A 22,974-nucleotide genomic window follows, 5' to 3' on the forward strand; every position below is an offset into this window, starting at 1 on the left:
CTAGATTTGGGCTGCTGATACCCCTAGTTCCCGTGTGCTTCAATCAAGCACCTGCATATAATCAATCTGTGATTATGTGTGTTCCTGAACGCTGACATCAGCGTCTCCCTGCACCCAGGGCAGCTCCCACCAGAGACCCTGCCCTGATTTAATTCCCAATCCAGGAGCTACAACAAGCATGGGTGAAGTTCTGGGGGCTGGCAGGGAAATGTCACTGTAAGATCTTGCTGCACTTGGCTCTCGGCCCCTTCTCAAGAGCTTTGCCTTCAAGGGCAGGAACATCTTTTCCTTGCTGGCAACTGGAATTCCAGACTCTTGGAGTGTGTGCCATGCAGGACCACACAGACTGGGATCCATGGGCTGGGATTGCCCAGACTGGGATTGCACAGACCGGGACCGTATGGATCAGCACCAGAGATTGGGATCACATGGACCGGGATGGCTGCACTGGAACGATGCGAACCGAGGCGGTCCCGCCTTGCCCAGGACTCCCTCCCAGTTCCCTCCCAGTTCTTTCCCAGTCACTCCCAGCCTTTCCCAGTCTCGCCTGGGGGCAGGGCCAAAACTGCCCGGAGTGAACGCGGTGGTCCCGGAGCGATCCCAGAGCTGATTCTGGTCCCGGTGTCGATCTCTGTCCCGGAGCTGTGGTGGTCCCAGTGTCGGTCCCAGCGCGCTCCCAGTCCCAGTCTTTGTCTTCATCTCACTCTCAGTCCCGGTCTCGGTCCCAGAGCGGTGCCGGTCTCAGTGCCGGTGCCAGTGCTGGTTTCAGTCCTGGTCTCAGTCTGGGCCTCGGAGCAGTTCCTGTCCCAGTGTCAGTGCTGCTCCAGGAGTGATCCCAGCGCTGATCCCAATGCTGGTCCTGGAGTGATCCCAGTGCTGATCCCAGTGCTGGTCCTGGAGTGATCCCAGTGCTGATCCCAGTGCTGGTCCTGGAGTGATCCCGGTGCTGATCCCAGTGCTGGTCCTGGAGTGATCCCGGTGCTGATCCCAGTGCTGCTCCAGGAGTGATCCCAGTGCTGATCCCAGTGCTGCTCCAGGAGTGATCCTGGTGCTGATCCCAGTGCTGCTCCAGGAGTGATCCCAGTGCTGATCCCAGTGCTGGTCCTGGAGTGATCCCAGTGCTGATCCCAATGCTGGTCCTGGAGTGATCCCGGTGCTGATCCCAGTGCTGCTCCAGGAGTGATCCCAGTGCTGATCCCAGTGCTGGTCCTGGAGCGATCCCAGCGCTGATCCCAGTGCTGCTCCAGGAGTGATCCCAGTGCTGATCCCAGTGCTGGTCCTGGAGTGATCCTGGTGCTGATCCCAGTGCTGCTCCAGGAGTGATCCCGGAGCTGATCCCGGTTCTGGTCTCAGTCTCGGTCTCGGATCACTCCTGGTGTTGATCCCAGTCCCTGTGCTGGCCTCGGTCTCAGTCTCGGAGCAGTCCCGGGGCACTCCCGGAGCCGATTCCGGTCCCGGTGTCGATCTCAATCCCAGAGCGGTGCCGGTCCCGGTCTCAGTCCCGGTCCCGGAGCGGTGCCGGTCTCGGTGCCGGTGCTGGATTCAGTCCCAGTCTCAGGCCCGGTCTCAGTCCCGGTCTCAGTCTCGATCTCGGTCTCGCTCCCAGTCCCGGTGCCGCTCGAACCGAGCCCTTTTTGGGTGATTTCAGGTCCCTTTTGGGCGTTTCAGGCCAGGCTGGGGGATGCTGGGTCCCTTTGGGTGATTTGAGGCAAAACCAGCGACTTTCAGGGTGGATCTTGCACCCATTTGGGAGATCCAAGGGTGATTTTAGGCCATTTGGAGTGGGTTTTACACCAGTTTGGGCAATTTATGCCCTTTTGGTTGCAATTGGACCCCTTGGGATGATTTTAACCCCATTTGGCTGATGTTAGGCCAAACCATGCGGATTTAGTGCGGAATTCAGGTCCCTTTGGAGGGTTTTGCTTTTAACCTTTGTTTACCAAAATTTCAGCAGTTTTACCCTTTTTTTTTTCTATTTGATTCATCAAAATCTTCATAAAAATTGCCCCAAATGTCCTCATAATCTTACAAAATTCCATAAAAAATCCACAATATTCCAAAAAAACTCAAAGAATTCCCTAAATCTTCGCAAAACCCTATCAAATTCCAGAAACATCCCACAAAATACCCACAAATTTCAACAAAATGTAAGACAAATCCCACAAAATCCTTCAAGTCTTCACAAAACCCCACAAAATTAAAGAAAAATTCCAGAAAATTCCAAAGCAATCCCATAAATACAAGAAAACACCCAGAAAATTATTTAAATTTTCTCAAAATCCCATAAAATTCTAGAAAAATCCCCAAAAAATTGTAGAAAAATCCCCAAAAAATCCCTAAATCTTCTGAAAACGTTACCAAATTGCAGAAACATCCCTCAAAATCCCCACTAATTTCCACAATATTTCAGAAAAATCCCACAAAATTCTTCAAGTCTCCTCAAAATCCCTCAAATTTCCAGACAAAAATCTCACAAAATTCCCTAAATCTTCCCAAAACCCTGCCAAATTCCAGAAACATCCCACCAAATCTCCCCAAAATTCCAAAGAAGCTAAGAAAAATCCCTCATAATTCTTCAAGTCTCCACAAAATGCCACCAAATTCAAAAAAAATTCCACAAAATTGCAGAAATCTTCCCAAAAGACCACCAAATTCCAGAAACATCCCAGAAAATCTAAACAAATTTCCACAAAATCTAAGAAAATACCTCAAACTCCTTCATGTCTCCTCAAAATCCCTCAAAATTCCACAAATCTCGCACAAAATCTCCTCAATAGCCTGCAAAATTAAAGAAAAATCCCACAAAATTGCAGAAAAATCCCAAAAAATTCTTTCAATTTTCTCAAAATTCCAGAAAATTCCAAGGAAATAGTACAAAATCTCCAAAGAATTCCACAAATTTTAAGAAAAATCCCCCACCAAATTCTTCTTGTCTCATCAAAATCCCTCAAAATTCCAGAAACATTTCAGAAATCTTCTCAATATCCCACAAAAATCAAGAAAGAACCCATAAAATTCCAGAAAAATTTCTCAAAATTGTGTAAATCCTCTCAAAACCCAAACTAATTCCAGAAACGTCTCTCAAAATCTCCAAAAATTCCCACAAAATCTAAGAAAAATCTCAGAAAATCTAAGAAAAATCCCACAAAATTCCTGAAATCTTCTCAAACACCACTAAATTCTAGAAACATCCCACCAAATCTCCTCAGATTTCCATTAAATTCCACAAAAATTGGATACAATTAAAAAAAATACTACAAAATTTCAAAAAATCTTACAAAGTTATTGAAATTTTCAAAAAAGTCCACAAAATTCCAGCAACATCCCACAAAATTGCAGAAATGTTCTCAAAACACAACCAAATTCCAGTCCCATCACACCAAATCGCCATAAATTTCCACAAAATCTAAGAAAAATCACACAAAATTCTACAAGTCTCCTCAAAATCCCACAAAATCCCAGAAAATTCCACAACATTCAGGAAAAATACCACAAAATTCCTGAAAAATACCACAAAATTATTTAAATTTTCACAAAATACCACAAAATTGCAGAAAAAACACACACAATTCCCTAAATGTTCTGAAATCAGTACCAAATTTCAGAAACATCCCACAAAATCGTCACAAATTTCCACAAAATCTAAGAAAAATCCCACAAAATTCTTCAAGTCTCCTCAAAACACTACAAAATACCAAAACATTGGGAAAAAAATCACACAAAATTGCAGAAACAACTCACCAAATCGCCACACATTTCCACAAAATCTAAGAAAAATCCCACCATATTCTTCAAGTCTCCTCAAAATCCCACAATATTCCAGAAAAAAATACCACAACATTGCAGAAATCTTCTAAAAACCGTACCACATTCCTGAAACTTCTCAAAAAATCACCTGAATATCCCCAAAAAATCAAAGAAAAATCCCACACAATTCCACAAAATGCCACAAAATTGCAGAAATCTTCTCAAAACTTCACCAAATTCCAGAAACATCCCACCAAATCACCACAAATTTCCACAAAATCTAAGAAAATACCACAAAATTCTTCAAGTCTCTTAAAAATCCCTCTAAATTCCACAAAGCTACCAGAAATTCTTTTCAATATCCTACAAAATTCAGGAAAAAACCCACCAAACTCTAGAAATTTCCTAAATTTCCTCAAAACTTCACCAAATTCCAGAAACATCCCAACAAATCGCCACAAATTTCCACAAAATCTATGAATAATCCCACAAATTCTTCAAGTCTCCTCAAAATCCCACAAAATACCAGAACATGGAAAAAATATCCCACAAAGTTCCTGTCACATCCCACCAAATCCCCACAAATTTCCACCATCTAAAAAAAAAATCCCACCAAATTCTTCAAGTCTCCACAAAATACCACAAAATACCACAACATTGCAAAAAAATCCCACAAAATTGCAGAAAAACCCCACCAAATCACCACAAACTTCCACAAAGTCTCCTCAAAATCCCACAAAATTCTTCAAGTCTCCTCAAAATCCCACAACATTCCAGAAAAAAATACCACCAAATTACAGAAATCTTCTCAAAATCCTATCAAATTCCAGTCACATTCCCCCAAATCACCACACATTTCCACAAAATCTAAGAAAATTCCACAAAATACTTCAAGTCTCCTCAAAATCCCACAACATTCCAGAAAAAAGTACCACCCAATTAGCTAAATTTTCTGAAAACCCTGCCAAATTCCAGAAACATCTCAAAAAATCCCCAAAATATCCCACAAAATCTAAGAAAAATTCCACAAAATTCTTCAAGTCTCCTCAAAATCCCACAACATTCCAGAAAAAAATCCCACACAATTACATAAATTTCCTGAAAACCCTGCCAAATTCCAGAAACATCTCAAAAACTCCCCTGAATATCCCACAAAATCTATGAAAAATCCCACACAATTGCACAAAATGCCACAAAATTGCAGAAATTCTTCCGAAAACCCCAACAAATTCCAGAAACATCTCACCAAATCCCTACACATTTCCACAAAATCAAAGAAAATAACTCAAAATTCTTCATGTCTCCTCAAAATCCCTCAAAATACTACAAAACTCCCACAAAATCTTTTCAATATCCTACAAAATCTATGAAAAAACCCACTAAACTGCAGAAATTTCCTAAATTTCCTCGAAACTCCACCAAATCCCAGAAACATCCCACCAAATCACCACAAATTTCCACAAAATCTAAGAAAAATCCCACAAATTCTTCAAGTCTCCTCCAAAGCCCACAAAATACCCGAACACTGAAAAAATATCCCACAAAGTTCCTGTCACATTCCACCAAATCGCCACAAATTTCCACAACATGTATGAAAAATCCCACAAAATTCTTCAAGTCCCCACAAAATCCCACAAAATTGCAGAATTCTTCTCAAAACCCCACCAAATTCCAGAAACATCCCACCAAATCCCCATGCATTTCCACAAAATCTGAGAAAATACCTCAAAATTCTTCATGTCTCCTCAAAATCCCACAACATTCCAGAAAAAAATACCACACAATTACATAAAATTTCTGAAAACCCTACCAAATTCCAGAATCATCTCAAAAAATCCCCTGAATATCCCACAATAATCTAAGAAAAATCCCACACCATTCCACAAAATCACACAAAATTGCAAAATTCTTCTCAAAACCCCAACAAATTCCAATCACATCCCACCAAATCCCTACACATTTCCACAAAATCTAAGAAAATACCTCAAAATTCTTCATGTCGCCTAAAAATCCCTCAAAATTCCACAAAACTCCTAGAAAATCTTCTCAATATCCGACAAAATTCAAGAAAAATCCCACCAAACTGCAGACAAATCCCACACAATTTCATAAATTTCCTCAAAACCTCACTAAATTCCAGAAACATCCCACCAAATCCCCACACATTACCACAACATCTAAGAAAAATCCCACAATATTCTTCAAGTCTACTCAAAATCCCACTTCATTCCAGAAAAAAATACCACAACATTGCAGAAATGTTCTAAAAACCCTACCAAATTCCAGAAACATCTCAAAATATCCCCTGAATATCCCACAAAATCTAAGAAAGATCCCACAAAATTTTTCACGTCTCCTCGAAATACTACAAAATACCACAACATTGGGAAAAAATCACACAAAATTCCAGAAACATCCCACCAAATCACCACACATTACCACAACATCTAAGAAAAATCCCACAATATTCTTCAAGTCTACTCAAAATCCCACTTCATTCCAGAAAAAAATACCACAACATTGCAGAAATGTTCTAAAAACCCTACCAAATTCCAGAAACATCTCAAAATATCCCCTGAATATCCCACAAAATCTAAGAAAGATCCCACAAAATTTTTCACGTCTCCTCGAAATACTACAAAATACCACAACATTGGGAAAAAATCACACAAAATTCCAGAAACATCCCACCAAATCACCACACATTACCACAACATCTAAGAAAAATCCCACAATATTCTTCAAGTCTACTCAAAATCCCACTTCATTCCAGAAAAAAATACCACAACATTGCAGAAATGTTCTAAAAACCCTACCAAATTCCAGAAACATCTCAAAAAATCCCCTGGATATCCCACAATCATCTAAGAAAAATCCCACACAATTCCACAAAATTGCAGAAACCTTCTCAAAACCCCACCAAATTCCAGTCACATCCCACCAAATCCCCACACATATCCACAAAATCGAAGAAAATACCTCAAAATTCTTCATGTCTCCTCAAAATCCAAAAAAAATTCCACAAAACTCCCACAAAATCTTCTCAATATCCTATGAAATTCAAGAAAAATCCCACCAAACTACAGACAAATCCCACACAACATCATAAATTTCCTCAAAACCCCACCAAATTCCAGAAACATCCCACCAAATCACCACAAATTTCCACATCTAAGAAAAATCCCACAGAATTATTCAAGACTCCACAAAATCCCACAACATTTCAGAAAAAAATCCCACCAAATTCCAAAAATCTTCTCAAAACCCCAACAAATTCCTGTCACATCCCTCCAAATCCCCACACATTTCCACAAAATCTAAGAAAAATCCCACAAAATTGTTCAAGTCTCCTCAAAATCCCACAACATTACAGAAAACTCGCACAAAATCTTCTCAATATCCTATGAAATTCAAGAAAAATCCCACAAAACTGCAGACAAATCCCACACAATTGCATAAATTTCCTCAAAACCCCACCAAATTCCACAATCATCCCACCAAATCCCCACACATTTCCACAAAATCTAAGAAAATACCCCAAAATTCTTCATGTCGCCTCAAAATCCCTCAAAATTCTACTAAACTCCCAGAAAATCTTCTCAATAGGCTATGAAATTCAGGAAAAACCTCACCAAATTGCAGAAAAATCCCACACAATATCCTACAAATTTTCTCAAAACCCCACCAAATTCCTGTCACATCCCACCAAATCCCCACACATTTCCACAAAATCTAAGAAAAATTCCACAAAACTTTTCAAGTCTTCTCAAAGTCCCACAAAATACCACAAAACACCACAAAATATTCTCATTATCCCATGAAATTCAAGAAAAATTCAAAAAAATTGCAGAAAAATCCCACATAATATCTTATAAATTTTCTGAAAACCGCACCAAATTCCTGAAACATCCCACCAAATCACCACTCATTTCCACAAAATCTAAGAAAATACCTCAAAATTCTTCATGTCTCCTCAAAACCCCTCAAAATTCCACTAAACTCCCAGAAAATCTTCTCACTATCCTATGAAATTCAAGAAAAATCCCACCAAACTGCAGAAACATCCCACCAAATCGCCACAAATTTCCACAACATCTAAGAAATATCCCACCAAATGCTTCAAGACTCCTCAAAATCCCACAAAATACCACAACATTGCAAAAAAATCCCACAAAATTTCAGAAACATCCCACCAAATAACCACAAATTTCCACAACATCTAGAGAAAAATACCACAAAATTCTTAAAGTCTCCACAAAATCCCACAACATTCCAGAAAAAAAATCCCACCAAATTGCAAAAATCTTCTCAAACCCCAACAAATTCCAGTCACATCCCTCCAAATCCCCAAACATTTCCGCAAAATCTAAGAAAATACCTCAAAATTCTTCATGTCTCCTCAAAATCCTTCAAAATTCTACAAAACTCTCGGAAAATCTTTTCAATATCCTACCAAATTCAAGAAAAATCCCACCAAACTGCATACAAATCCCACACAATTTCCTAAATTTCCTCAAAACCCCAACAAATTCCAGAAACATCCCACAAAATCACCACTCATTTCCAGAAAATCTAAGAAAATACCTCAAAATTCTTCATGTCTCCTCAAAATCCCACAACATTCCAGAAAACTCCCACAATATCTTCTCAATATCCTATGAAATTCAAGAAAAATCCCACCAAACTGCAGACAAATCCCACACAACATCATAAATTTCCTCAAAACCCCACCAAATTCCACAATCATCCCACCAAATCCCCACAAATTTCCACATCATCTAAGAAAAATCCCACAAAATTCTTCAAGTCTCCTCAAAATCCCACAACATTCAAGAAAAAAATACCACACAATGACTTAAATTTTCTGAAAACCCTGCCAAATTCCAGAAACATCTCAAAAAATCCCCTGAATATCCCACAAAATCTAAGAAAAATCCCACAAAATTTTTCATGTCTCCTCAAAATACTACAAAATACCACAACATTGGGAAAAATCACACAAAATTCCAGAAACATCCCACCAAATCCCCACACATATCCACAAAATCTAAGAAAATACCTCAAAATTCTTCATGTCTCCTCAAAATCCCACAACATTCCAGAAAACTTCCACAAAATCTTCTCAATATCCTATGAAATTCAAGAAAAATCCCACCAAACTGCAGACAAATCCCACACAATTTCATAAATTTCCTCAAAATCCCACCAAATTCCAGAAACATCCCACCAAATTGCCTCAAATTTCCACAACATCTAAGAAAAATCCCACAAAATTATTCTAGTCTCCTCAAAATTATATAAAAATTCCAGAAAACCTTACAAAATTCCACAAAACTCCCACAATATCTTCTCAATATCCGACAAAATTCAAGAAAAATCCCACCAAATTCAAGAAAAATCCCACACGATTCCCTGAATTTCCTCAAAACCACAACAAAGTCCAGAAAGATCCCACCAAATCTCCACAAAATTCCAAGATAGGTTAGAAAAATCCCTCATAATTCTTCAAGTCCCTACAAAATCCTACCAATCTGCAGAAAAATCCCACACAATTCCCTAAATTCCCTCAAAACCCCACCAAATTCCAGAAACATCCCATAAAATCTCCACAAATTTACCCAAAATTGAAGAAAAATCCCACAAAATAGCTGAAATCTTCTCAAAACCCTACCAAATTTCAGAAACATTTCCAAAAATCCCCTGAATATCCAAAAAATCTAAGAAAAATCCCCTAAAATTCTCAGAAAATCCCACCAAATTGCAGAAATCTTCTCAAAACCCCAACAAATTCCAGTCACATCCCACCAAATCCCCACACATTTCCACAAACTGTAAGAAAAATACCTCAAAATTCTTCATGTCTCCTCAAAATCCCTCAACATTCCAGAAAACTACCACAAAATCTCCTCAATATCCTGCAAAATTCAAGAAAAATCCCACAAAATTGCAGAAAAATCCCACACAAATCATTAAATGTTCTCAAAACCCTACCAAATTCCAGAAATATCCCACCAAATCTCCACAAAATTCCATAGAATCGAAGAAAAATCCCTCACAATTCTCTAAGTTCCCACAAAATCCCACAAAATTCCAGGAAAAAATCCAATAAAATTGCAGAAATTTTCCCCAAAGCCAAACAAATTCCAGAAACATCCCACAAAACCCACACAAATTTCCACAAAACCTAAGAAATTACCTCAAAATCCTTCATGTCTGCTAAAAATCCCTCAAAATCCCAGAAAACTCCCACAAAATGTCCTCAATATCCTATAAAATTCAAGAAAAATCCCACAAAATTCCAGAAAATTCTACAACGGTACAAATAAATCCGAAAAATTCCAGAAACATCCCACCAAATCCTCACAAAATACCACAAAATCTAAGAAAAATCCCACAGTTTGGAGCACAGGGACTCCAGAACCTGAGCACGGCTGCTTTGCTGTGCAGGCAAGGAAGGGCTTGGGCTGCTCCACTCCCCTGCTTTGCTTTGGGATCACTGTGATTTTGGGGGACAGTGCAGGGGGAAAGGGAGAAAGCATGGGCTTCCCTCACCCATGGGTGGGTTTTTCCCCTAGAATGTAGGGGTTGGGCCTTCCTCAAACTCCTGACAGACATAAGATTTTTTACCATTTTTCTTGTTTCCCCTTTTTGTCTGTAACCTATTTTCATTAATTTGTTGTTTGTTTTTCTAAAGGAAGCGTTCTAGGTGGGGTCCAGTCTGGATCAGGAAGTGCTTGGGACCAGCTGTGGCGTGGATGGGCCGTGCCCTTGGAGAAGACTGAGGACATCGTTTGGGACCAGCTTTTCTTGTGGCAGCGGATGGTGTGAGGTGGGTCCTCATCTCCTTGGCATGGCTGGGACAAGAGCTTTTGGGAGATGGCAGCGGGCACAGGAGCATCCCGCTCTGGGCAGCTGCTGAGGGGCTGGATCTGCCGTGGCTGGCTGCAGGCTGGGCACATGTCCTGCCCTCCTGCTCTGCTCCCCAAGGCAGCAGTGATGGGCAGCTTTGGGCCCAGCTCTGAGCACGGCCAGCATGGCCTGGGCACCGCGGCTGGCTGGGACAAGGGGACAGGAGCCTTGAGCTGACGGGCGGTTTCTGCTTTCTCTCCTTGCAGCCGGGCTCTGCGGATGCTGAGGCTGCTCTGGGCTCTGCCAGGGCTCTGCTGGGCTCAGCACCGGGCCGGGATCAGCCAAAGAAGAAACGCTGTGACTTGCAGCAGAGACTTGAGCATTTTGGCAATGCAGCTCAAGTCTGCAGAGTGTCCACCTCCAAGGGAAAACATGACACCCCCCAAAAATTAAACTTGTTCCATAACTTCTGAAATGGAATCCATCTGGGATGACCCCAAATGACATTTTTCAGCTTGCTCAAGCTGTAGCTCAGCCTTTCTCTGAACAGTTCTGTCCCACACCTGCCTTTTACTTCACAAATGCTCCCTCCTTTCCCCCAGTGAGTTCCCAGCCCATCACAGTCTCCATCACACTGCAGCCTTCCTTGATGCCCCTCACCACGAGGAAGGCCAAGCCCCAGTCTCAGGGACTCATCCTGTCACTGGCTGAAGAGCAGCAATGTCTGTCTGTGCCAGGGGCTCTTGGATGTCTCTGTATCCATGGACAGAAGCTCTGTCCTTGCAAAAGTTTCCATAATATCTTGGTACCCATGAGTATGGAATGAACACAGAGAGTGAAAGTGTCAGTCATGTTGTTTGCACACTCCTTCCTTTCCATCCAAGACACATCCATGCACACCCCCACGTACAGGTATATTAAAAGGATAGGGATGGATAGAGATTTCCCACAGAGCTCTCACTTTGGCATAACTCTGGGCAAGCTCTGATCTCTGCTCAGGTGAGCAGGGACAGGAGCCGAGGGAACGGCTGGAGCTGGGCCAGGGCAGGGCTGGGCTGGAGATGAGCAAAAGCTTCTTCCCCCCCAGGGGGCTGGGGCAGTGCCCAGGCTCCCCAGGGAATGGGCACGGCCCCGAGGCTGCCGCAGCTCCAGGAGCCTTTGGCCAGCGCTGCCAGGGATGCACAGGCTGCGATTGTTGGGGTGTCTGTGCAGGGCCGGGGGCTGCACTCCATGATCCCAATGGGTCCCAGATGCCAGCTCAGCCCCTTGTGCAACTCTCACCCTTGGGCTCAGCCTTTGTGTCCCCTGGAGGCGCTGGCAGAGCTGATGGGGTGGGGCAGGAGCGGGGCCAGCAGCCCCAGCGTTCCCCTGGCAGTGACAGCACAGCCGGGCCAGCAGCCCCAGCGTTCCCCTGGCAGTGCCAGCACAGCCGGGCCAGCAGCCCCAGCGTTCCCCTGGCAGTGACAGCACAGCCGGGCCAGCAGCCCCAGCGTTCCCCTGGCAGTGACAGCACAGCCGGGCCAGCAGCCCCAGCGTTCCCCTGGCAGTGCCAGCACAGCCGGGCCAGCAGCCCCAGCGTTCCCCTGGCAGTGACAGCACAGCCGGGCCAGCAGCCCCAGCGTTCCCCTGGCAGTGACAGCACAGCCGGGCCAGCAGCCCCAGCGTTCCCCTGGCAGTGACAGCACAGCCGGGCCAGCAGCCCCAGCGTTCCCTCCCTGGAGACGCTCCAAGGGAAGCGGCCAGAGCCGCGTCCAGTCAGCGGAACTGAGCGGCCACTGAGCACCCCCGGCCTGGGCTGCTGTGGATTCCTCTGCACACAGCTCGGGGAAGGTGCCCTTGGCCACCCCCACAGTGCCACAGACAAGTGTCACACACAGTTACACAGCTCTGCACAGATCTGCCAGCAGGAATCAATTAAAAAAAAAAAAAAAATTAAAACCACCAAGGAAACAAGATAAAGGGGACTCCTCCCAGCAGATCCTTTTCATCCTTCAGTTGTCACACCTGCATGCACACAAGACCTGGGGCTACAAAAAATCAGGCTTCATCGGCACATTTGCAGAAAAATCAGGTTTAGGACAGGCTATCAGCAGAACTGTTCTCAGCTGGGTGAAAAAGGCCCCTTTGGCAGCTGCAGGGCCATTGAAAATGCAGACCCTCAGGCCATGGGGGAGAAAAGGGCTCTGAATTCCCCTCCCCTGACACACAAACCCTGCTCCCAGGCTGCTCCCCACACAGGATTCTACTGGAGGACTGTGGAAAGCTGAGAGTTGGCTCTGGCTTCTCCATGTTCCATGTCCTAAAGCTGCTTGGGAGAAGAAATTTAGGGTCAACTCCACTGGCACAATCCCTCCTGGCCCAGGGCACAGCCCCAGGAAGGTCTTTGCTCCTCCCTCGGCCCTCCCTGAGGAGGCTGGCAGGGCTCGCAGGTTTATGGCATTTGTCCTTGCTGCCCCTCACATCCCACTGCCCCACAAAGAGCCCCGAGCCACCCGTGAGGGACAGGCCCTGCTGGGCCAGGCCTGGGCTCAGGGCTTGGCCTTTCTGCTTCCTCCAACCCAGCCAGGCCTGGCTCAGCATTGCAGTTCCTGTGCTGTGCCCCAAGCTCGCTCGGGCCCTGCTGGAAAGGGACCTGAGGTACCTCCATCCCCTCGGGCAGTGCATGGGAGAAAACAACAAACTTCTCAGGAGGATGGGAACAAACTTTCAGCTGCAAACTTTAGAGAGTGAGGTACTCGGAAAATCATAAAGCTGCATGCATGTTGAGAGCCTGACAGAAGAATGGCTAAGAGAAAAAGGACATGATACTGTAAGGTTAGTTAAAGTATGAGGCCTCAGGGTCAGTATGCCCCTGAAGAGAGAGTTACATAGATAACAAGATGTTGAAACTGCCAAAATATGCAGAACTGCAAGCTGAAGATAAAGAACTGGTAACTGCAAGGCCAACCACAAAGAACAATATGCGTCAATGGTAGCAGACCAATAATGAGCTGAGTTTTTGCAATATGTATAAGCTAATTAAAAGCATTATAAGTTGTGCATAAGATGTCAATAAACTGAGACTTGCTGACCATGATAGCATGAGGCTTGTCTTCCACGGCTCCGGTAATCCCCAACCTCTGGCGACAGATGGAGATAGGGACCCCATGACAGGTATGAACCTTCTCAATGTCTCTATGGGGTTTTGCGGTTTTGGGGAGTTTTTGGACCATCCAGGGATGTGTTTGGGATCAGGGGAGGTTGGGGTGTCCCGGGGGCTTTGGGGGTTCTCGGCAGGTTTGGGGGTACCTGGGCAATGCGGGTGGCAGTGCTGGGGACCCCGTGCCGGGTTTGAACCTTCTCACTGCGCACGGGCAGCGTCAGCGTGTTCAGGGAGATCCTGGGGGGCCCGGGGGGTCACCCCAAATCCCAGGGACCCCAAATGCTGAGGGACCCCCCAAACTGCCCTCACCGCTGGATCTGCTGCAGGCAGGGGGGCACCAGCACTCGGCCCCCACCCTCCACCATCACAGGGGGGCTGTGGAAGAAATCTGGGGGTGCAGGGACAGGTCGGGTGGGACCCCCAAAGTCCTGGGGGAGGGGACACGGGGAGGACTTCCAGGAATTCCCATTATGGTGGAAAGAAAAGGGACCAGGAAGAGTTTGGGGGGGCTGGGTGGGTTATGGGGGGACCCCCAGGAGTCTTGGGGGACGTGGGGAGGGTAAAGAACAGGGCAACCCCCCAGGATGGGTTTGGAGGGGAACCGGATTGGAGCTCCCATGGCTGCGGGATGGGGAGATCTGCCCATGGAATTCCATGGGAATGGCATGGCAGTGAGATCCATCTACAGAATTCCCATGGGAATGGGACAGCAGTAGAATCCATCCGAGGAGGTCTCACGGGAATGGGATGTCTGAGATCCATCCATGGAATTTCCATGGGAATTGCCATATTCCCACATTTTGCCCTCCCAAATCCCACATTCCCATTCCCATATTCCCATGGGAATTCTGCCCTCCCCACCTTTACACTTCAGCGCCTCCCGCCCAAATCTGACATCTTTCCGGAGACATTCCCTGCAGCTGTGAGCCAGGGAATTCGTTAATCCCTCAGCCTGGATCTCAGGGATCCCCATGGCGGTGCCACAGTTGCCATCGCAGCCCCACAGATCCCCCAGCCCCGGCTCCCCCCGCTCAGCCCCGCTCTGGCTGTGCCGCTGCTGCAGCATCTGCAGCTCCCCGCTGGCCCCGTGCCGGTGCCGCTCCTTGTGCCGGCCCTGGCTATGCCAATATCCCAGCCCTGGCTATCCCAATATCCCAGCCCTGGCTATCCCAAGAACCCAGCCCTGGCTATCCCAATATCCCAGCCCTGGCTATCCCAATATCCCGGCTCTGGCTATCCCAATATCCCAGCCCTGGCTATCCCAATATCCCAGCCCTGGCTATCCCAATATCCCAGCTCTGGCTATCCCAATATCCCGGCCCTGGCTATCCCAATATCCCAGGCCTGGCTATCCCAATATCCCAGCTCTGGCTATCCCAATATCCCAGCCCTGGCTATCCCAAGATCCCAGCCCTGGCTATCCCAATATCCCAGCCCTGGCTATCCCAATATCCCAGCCCTGGCTATCCCAAGATCCCGGCTCGGCTCCGCCCGGCCCCGCTCGCTGCGGCGGCGCTGGAAGGGGATCCCAGCCAGGGACCCCATGGACATGGACTGCGGGAAGCCCGGGCCGGGCTCCGACAGCGCCGCGTGCAGGGAACGCAGGGAGAGGAGAACTGGGGGGACATTTGGAGATTTGGGATCGGGGGGGTCACGGCTGAAGGAAAGGGGGAATGGGGAGAGCCGGGAAGGGCATTTGGGGATGGCAGGAGTGACAAGAGGGGAGGCTAGGGCTGGCTAGATGTGGCATGGCTGGAGTTCAGGGCGTTCCTGTACCCAGGAAAGGGAGCTCCAAGGGTCCCCGCTGTCCCCATTGCCAGGACAGGGCAGGGAAAGCCGGGATGGCTGGGAATAGGGGTCCTGGGTGTCCTGAGTGCTGAGGAAAGGAGGGGCTGGCTGCTGGGAGAGGCAGGAATAGGGGTCCAGGGGGTAAATGGGTCAAGAAGAAGGGGGCTCTGGGGGCTGCGAGAGGCGGGATGGCCGGGAAAGGGGTGCAGGCGTTCCTGGTGCCGGATAAGGGGGTGCAGGGTGGGACCCACGGCCGGGAATGGGGGTTCGGTGGGATGGCGGCACCCAGGAATGGGGGTTTAGGGGCCCCTCGGTGCTCCAGAATGGGCGATCAAAGAGTCCTGGTGCCAGGGGTCCCCCTCACCTCTCGCTGCCCCCCGAGAGCGCCCCCGGCCCCAGCGCTGGAGCCATCGCGCTGCTCCGCTGCGGCCCCGCCCACAGCCCCGGCCCCGCCCCCAGAGCCGCCCCCGGCCCCGCCATTGGCGTCGCTCTTTGCTGCCCGCCTATGTCACACATGGCGCTATGATGTCATACAGCCATGCCATGATGTCACAGCCTTCTCAGTGATGTCACACAGTCCCCTCTGTGATGCCATAGCTGCACAGTGACATCACAAAACAAACTGTGATGTCACAGCCCCATCTGTGACCTCACACAACCCACTCGGAGCTGTCACACAGCCCCTTTCTGACATCACAGCTGCTCTGGGGCTCCAGGACACAGCCACAGAGGTGCTGCTGTGACACAGCCCCCTCTGGCACATCCCACAGCCCCTGCCAGTGCTGAGCCCCTGGCAGCTCTGTCTGGGCCTGCTCTCTGTGTCCCGGAGCTGCCCTGGCAAAGCCCCAGCCCTGCTGGGCTGTGCTCAGGAGCTGCTCCTGGCCAGAGCTGTCTCCCTGTTGCTATGGTCTGTTCCCATGGCAACATCTGCCCCATTGTTATGGTCTGATTCCATGGTAACCATAACCATTCCCCTGTTGCTATGCTATTTACATGCCAACCATCACAGCCCCTGTTGCTATGGTCAATCCCTTGGCAGCTCCATGGAGACCCCATGCCAGGGGTGGTTGCCATGGACACCAGCTCAGGCCTGGAGCCAGAGTCCGTTGCCATGGCAACCATTTGCAGTCCCATCCCCAGGCTCATGGGATCCCAGAGCCACAGAATTGGCTGAGTTGGGAGGGAGCCATGGGGATCCTCCAGTGCAACTGCTGGCCCTGCACAGGACACCCCAACAATCCCAGCCTGGGCCTGGCAGCGCTGGCCAAACGCTGCTGGAGCTCAGCCAGCCCTGGAGCTGGGAGCCTTCCCTGGGGAGCCTGTTCAGTGCCCCAGCAGCCTCACGGGAAAAACCTTTTCCTCACATCCAGCCTAAACCTGCCCGCCTCAGCTCCAGCCGCTCCCTCCTCTCCTGTCCCTGGGCACCAGAGGGAAGAGGTTCCCGCAGCCCCCAGCCAGGGACCCGCTCCCAAGGCTGCTGCCATGGCAACCAGGCCTGGCACCAGCTGGGATGCTCAGTTTCCACAGGCTGGGCTTCAGGAATGGCATTCCCCAAATTCCTGCTCCTGCTGAAACCGCGCTGCTGCTCGCTTCCCTCCCACCTCCCATGGAAAGCACAAAAGGCAAAGATCCCAGGCTGGGATAAGAACAATTTATTGAGAACAGCAACGAGATAAGGCAAAAACAGGAACAGAAACAATTTTGGTAGCAGAAAGGATAAGACAAACCATTCACAGGGAAAACTAAAATGCCACCAACTGACTCTTCCTGGACACGTATTTCCTCCTGCCAAGAAAGGACACCCTTCTCTGGTGAGAGAGAGGGAGTCCTTTTCCTGCCCCTGGCAATGACCTGAGATGGGATTGAATATAATGGACCATGATCACAGTCTCACATTCTTCGATCCCACATCATGACATTGCCATGGGCAGGAAAAGGTACAGGTGTCTTCCCAGCATGGATCCCAGGGAACATGGATCACCAGGTCTCTTCCCAGTGTGGATTCTCCATGGGCGGATGAAACTGGAGCAGTGCACAAAGCTCTTCCTGTATTTTGAGGCACTTGCAGGGCTTCCCTTACCGGTGCCTCCGTTGGTGTCTGCCAAAGTTAGACCCGTCTGAGAAGCTCTTCCCACACTGGGGACACTTGTAGGGCCTCTCCCCAGTGTGGATGCGCCGGTGCCTGATGAGGTGGGAGTTTTGCTTGAAGCCCTCCCCACAGTCAGGGCAGCGAAAGGGCCTCTCATCCGTGTGAATCCGCTGGTGCAGGACAAGATTGGAGCTGCTGTGAAACCTCATCCCACACTCAGAACACTCATAGGGCCTCTCCCCAGTGTGGATGCGCTGGTGGATGATGAGGTGGGAGCTCCTGCTGAAGCCCTTCCCACATTGCCCACACTCATAGGCCCATTCCCCAGTGTGGATCATCTGGTGGCAGATCAGGGTTTTCCTCTGTCTGAAGCTCTTCCCACACTCCAAGCACTTGTAGCGCTTCTCCCCATCTTGAGGCTGCTCATGGACCACCAGCTCAGAGCCCCGGCTGGATCTCCGGCCGCCTTCCCGGCACAGGGTGGGTCTTTCCTCCTCAGAGCACCCTGGGATGGGTTTGGATCCCCTTCTCCTGTGGGATCTCCAGAGCTTTTCCTCCCCATTGGATTCCTGCATTGTGGAGCTGCTCAAAATTGCCTCTTCCACGAGTTTCTGCCGTGGGGATTTGTCCTCCCTGGTCTCCATCCTCAGCTCCTTGTCTGGGGGAGGAAGGACAAGGAGAGGATGGGATTTGCCTCCGTGCCAGAGGGAAGGGCAAGGAGATCCCCCCAGTGCGTCCCCGGCAGGACGGCGTCGGCAGCGGGGTTGTCCTGCAGCCGGGGGCCAGGCTGGGCTGGGAGATGGAGCAGGAAAGAGGGGGAAAGGGGCACTGACTTCCTCCTCACCTGCCTGGGTGTCCTGGGGCATCTTCCTCTTCCTCACAGCCTGTCTCTCCATCCAGCCAAGGTTTGGGATTGGAAACTCCTGGTTTGAGAGAAAACAAGGAATGAGCACGTTGAGTTTGATGGTCCCTCTTACCAAGCCCATCTCTAGAAGTCACCCGGGCCTCTGACGTGACTTAGTTTGAAAGGAGTTTGCTAAGGAAGGCAGAAATCACCACTGAAATGGATAAAAAATATAAGTATCCCATCCCCTCCGAATTATTATAATCTTGAAACCAAAGTGCTCTCAGGTAACAATATGGGAAAAGGAATATAAATTCTTTACTAAAGAAAGGAAAATGAAAATGCAGCAGTACAAAAAACCCCCAACAAAACGAACAAAAAGCAACACACCAACAGAGTCAGGACCTTACACCCCGTTGGTCAGGGTGCTGGTAGCAGTCTGATTAAATGGTGGCTGCAGTCCTCCTGGAGAAACAGATGTGGTTCTGTTGAAGCAATGATCCCATAGAAGATTGTAGCTTACCTCTGAAGTTCTGGTGCTGTAGATGGGTCTGGTCTCTCCTCTGGGAATCCAGTGGACAAAGACTGCCTCTGGTGCTCTGATTCCCAGATTATATCCAGTCAGGAATGCTTGGCTCCTCCCACTGGCTGGAGCATCTCACAATGGGATGATGTCATTTTATCAGTCCTGCACTGAGACTCAATGGCCCATTAACAGAAGATATCCCCTTGGAGGAAGGATGGGTGGTGGAAGAGATAAAGAACACTGCCCCACCTGGTTTTAACAGCTGGCCCATTAACAGAAGATATCCCCCAGTTATGAGGGAATGGGTGATGAAAGAGATAAAGAAAACTGCTCTACCTGGTTTTAACAGATGGTGATAGAATACATACTTTTGGTTACAACTTACATTGCAACCCAAGACATGGGGTCCATATAAACCTCCCAAACACCAGGACTTAGCCCTGAAAATGCCTCCCAGGTGTTCCCCATCTCTGGTCTCCCTCCTTTGGTGTTCAGGGGTTCCTCCCTGTCCCAGCTGCTGGGGTTCATGCTTGTACTGGGGGTCCCCTGTCTACTCGGTCCCTGACCTCTTCTGGCTGCTGGGAGTGCCAGGAATCCAAAAAGTTCCCCCATTTCCACTCAGCTTTGGAGTTCTTCATTCTTCAAACATCCCCCCAAAAAAACCCAATCCAGGGACACCCCAGAATATCTGGGCTGAGCTCCCCCACCCTGGGCACTTCTGGGATGGGGGGGTGATGATCCCATAGGTGGGGGCCTGTGAATTCAGGGAGTGCTTGACCTCGTGGTTCCTACTCCTTTCCCTGATCCTCCTTTGTCCCTCCTTCAGGCTGAAGAAGCTGCTCAAGGAGTCAGAAGCAAAACTCCAAGTCCCTTGGAGCTTCAATCAGCCCCACTGAGGGCAGGGACTGCCAAAGGCTCCCCAGGAACTGGTGAGAGCAGATCCTGGAGGCCAGGATTGCCGGGAGCCAAAGGCTCCGAGCAGGGAACTGCAATGCTGAGCCAGCCCTGGCTGGGTTGGAGGAAGCAGAAAGGCCAAGCCCTGAGCCCAGGCCTGGCCCAGCAGGGCCTGTCCCTCATGGGTGGCTCGGGGCTCTTTGTGGGGCAGTGGGATGTGAGGGGCAGCAAGGACAAATGCCATAAACCTGTGTGACACTCCAGATCCTTATGGAAACATTGGTCAGTGTGACACCATGGGAAGTTGTGGAACCAAGGGGATCATTGTGGCACTCTTGGGCCCATGGAACCAAGGGACCAGTGGGACAGTCTGACGCCTTATGGAAACAAGAGGCCACTGTGAGCCTGCAGGGCTGTAACACCCAAGAACACTTCAATGCTGGTGGTAACCAAAGGTTCCTGTGCTTGAATTTGGTGCACAGGAGAAACAACAACCAGATCTTCTCAGCATGGACAAATGCAAAGAATATTCTTGGTAGGAAGGGACCCACAAGGACCATCAAGTCCAGCTCTTAAGATAATGGCCCCACAAGGATCGAACCCACAACCTCGGTGATACTGGCACCATGTTCTGACCAACTGAGCTAAGAGGTCAAAATGACACAAAATTTAACTGACGAAATACAGACAATCAAGGAACTATGGCAAAGGGTTTAATACAACATCCAACTGCACAAAGAACTCTTACCATAGCCTTAACTTTGCAAACTTAGCTCATTTAACCTAAAAAGTGTTAACCCTTAAGATGTTATCTATCCAAAAATGTTCCAGATACATAGGATTAGAAGGAGAAGAAATAGAAAACAGAAGGACAGAAGATCTACAGAAAAACACTTCCAGGATGATCCCAGTCACTCCCACTACAATTATCAGTCACTCCCAGTATGAGCTGTTGCACCCAGCCACCCCCAGTATGGTTCCAGTCACACCCAGGCCCTCCCAGTATGATTCCAGTCATGGCCAGAGTGACTCCCTGTCACTCCCAGGATGGGCCCAGTTGCTCCCAGTCACCTCCAGTATGGTTCCAGTCCCAGCCAGCACCTTTGCAGTCACCCCCAGTATGATCCCAGCTAGTTCCAGTAGGATCCCAGTATGACCCCAGCATGGGCACAGCTGCTCCCAGGATTATCCAGTGTGGTTCCAGTTCCTCCCATTTACCTGCACTGTGGTTTCAGTCTCTCCCAGTCTATCCCAGTTGCTCCTAGTCACTCCTCAGGTGCTTCCAGCCTGATCCCAGTTGCTCCCAGCCACTCCCAGTCACCCTGAGTGCAGTCCCAGTTGCTGCCAGTATGGTCCCAGTCTTGCCCAGTATGGCCCAACTGCTCCCACTGTGATCCCAGTAGGATGCCAGTTACCCTCAGGTTGGTTCCAGTCACTCCCTGTTCCTCCCAGCGTGATTCCAGTTGCACCCAGTTGGCCCCAGTACAGTCCCAGTTGCTCCCCAGATGATCCCAGCTGCTCCCTGCATGGTCTCAGTCATGCCCAGCTGGAGTTGCCCCCAGTGTAGACCCTGTCACTCCCAGTTGTTCCCAGTTGTCCCCAGCATGGTTCCCATTGTTCCCATTGTGTTCCCAGTCATCCCCAGTATGGTCACAGACACCCCCAGTATATCCCAGCTGCCCTCAGCATGTCCATAGCCATTCCCAGACACTCCTAGTAATCCCAGTTAGGTGCTTGTTATCCCAGTATGATCTCAGGCCCAGTATATCCCAGTCAAGCTGGGATTCACTCCCTGAATTTACAGCCCCTCAATCCATGGGATCAACACCCCTCTATCCCACAGGTGACCAGGGAGGGGGAGCTCGGCCCAGGTATCCTGGGTGGTTCCTGGGTTGGGTTTTTTGGGGCGATTATTGGAGAATGAAGAATTCCAAAGCTGAGAAAAAAATGCCCTTTGGGGGGACATTTGGGGTTCCCAGTGGCAGCTGGTGGCAGAGGCAGCCTGGAGGAGCAGAGCCCTGTGTCCCCGAGGACCCCAAAGTGGGGATCCCAGAGAGGGGGAGTGCCATGATTTGCGGGACCCTCAATTAAATAGAGAGGGGCAGGGGGGTCTCCTTGGACCCCATGCATCCCCAAGCAGGAAATAAGGGGAGCAGGGACCATGGGACCCAAAAAACCCCAAGCATCCGTAAGTGGGGAGATGGAAATGGGGGGAACTTTTCAAATTCCTGGCACTCACAGCAGCAAGAAGAGGTCAGGGACTGAGTAGATGGGGGACCGCCAGTACAAGCGTGACCCCCAGAAGCTGGGACAGGGGTGAAAGCCTGAACACCAAAAGGGAGAGAACAGAAATGGGGAACTTCTGGAAAGCATTTTCAGGGCCAAATTTTAGTGGTGTACAATTTTTATGGACCCCATGTCCTGGGTTGCAATGCAAGATGTAACCAAAAGCATGTATTCTATCACCATCTGTTAAAAACTAGTGGAGCAGTTTTCATTATCTCCTACATGACCCATCCCTCATAACTGGGGGATATCTTCTGTTAATGGGCCAGCTGTTAAAACCAGGTGGGGCAGTGTTCTTTATCACTTCCACCACCCATCCTTCCTGCAGGGGGATATCTTCTGTTAATGGGCCATTGAGTCTCAGTGCAGGACTGATAAAATGACATCATCCCATTGTGATATGCTCCACCCAGGAGGAGGAGCCAAGCATTCCTGACTGGATATAATCTGGGAATCAGAACACCACAGGCAGTCTTTCTCCACTGGATTCCCAGAGGAGAGACCAGACCCATCTACAGCACGGGAACTTCAGAGGTAATGTACACAATTCTATGGGATCATTGCTTCATTGCTTATCTGAGACCATTTTGATATCAAGATTATAATAATTTGGAGAGGGCTGTTGCTTACATTTTTATCAATTTCAATGGGGGTTTCTGCTTTCCTTAGCAAACACCTTTCCTTTCAAACCAAGACCCCCCAGATGCCCTGGTGACTTCTAGAGAGGGACTTGGACAGAGGGACCTTCAAACTCAGGATGCTCATTCCTTGTTCTCTCCCGAACCAGGATTTCCCCATCCCAAACTTTG

General features: G+C 48.5%; 1 protein-coding gene across 1 annotated transcript in view; it reads right to left on the reverse strand.

Annotated features, from left to right (window-relative positions):
- LOC147646659 (uncharacterized) overlaps positions 1 to 18,601 on the reverse strand; it is a 37,402-nt gene extending 18,801 nt beyond the window's left edge. The window contains exons 1-2 of the mRNA XM_086873166.1: positions 18,593 to 18,601; positions 17,640 to 18,034 (exon numbers count right to left, since the gene is read on the reverse strand). Of these exons, the coding sequence (XP_086729292.1) occupies positions 17,640 to 18,034; positions 18,593 to 18,601 (404 nt within the window). The remainder of the gene's footprint in view (positions 1 to 17,639; positions 18,035 to 18,592) is intronic.
- Between the last annotated feature and the right edge of the window lie 4,373 nt (positions 18,602 to 22,974).

The sequence above is a fragment of the Cyanistes caeruleus genome, unplaced genomic scaffold, assembly GCF_971803275.1.
Source record: "Cyanistes caeruleus unplaced genomic scaffold, bCyaCae1.hap1.1 HAP1_SCAFFOLD_89, whole genome shotgun sequence".
Classification (NCBI taxonomy): domain Eukaryota; kingdom Metazoa; phylum Chordata; class Aves; order Passeriformes; family Paridae; genus Cyanistes; species Cyanistes caeruleus.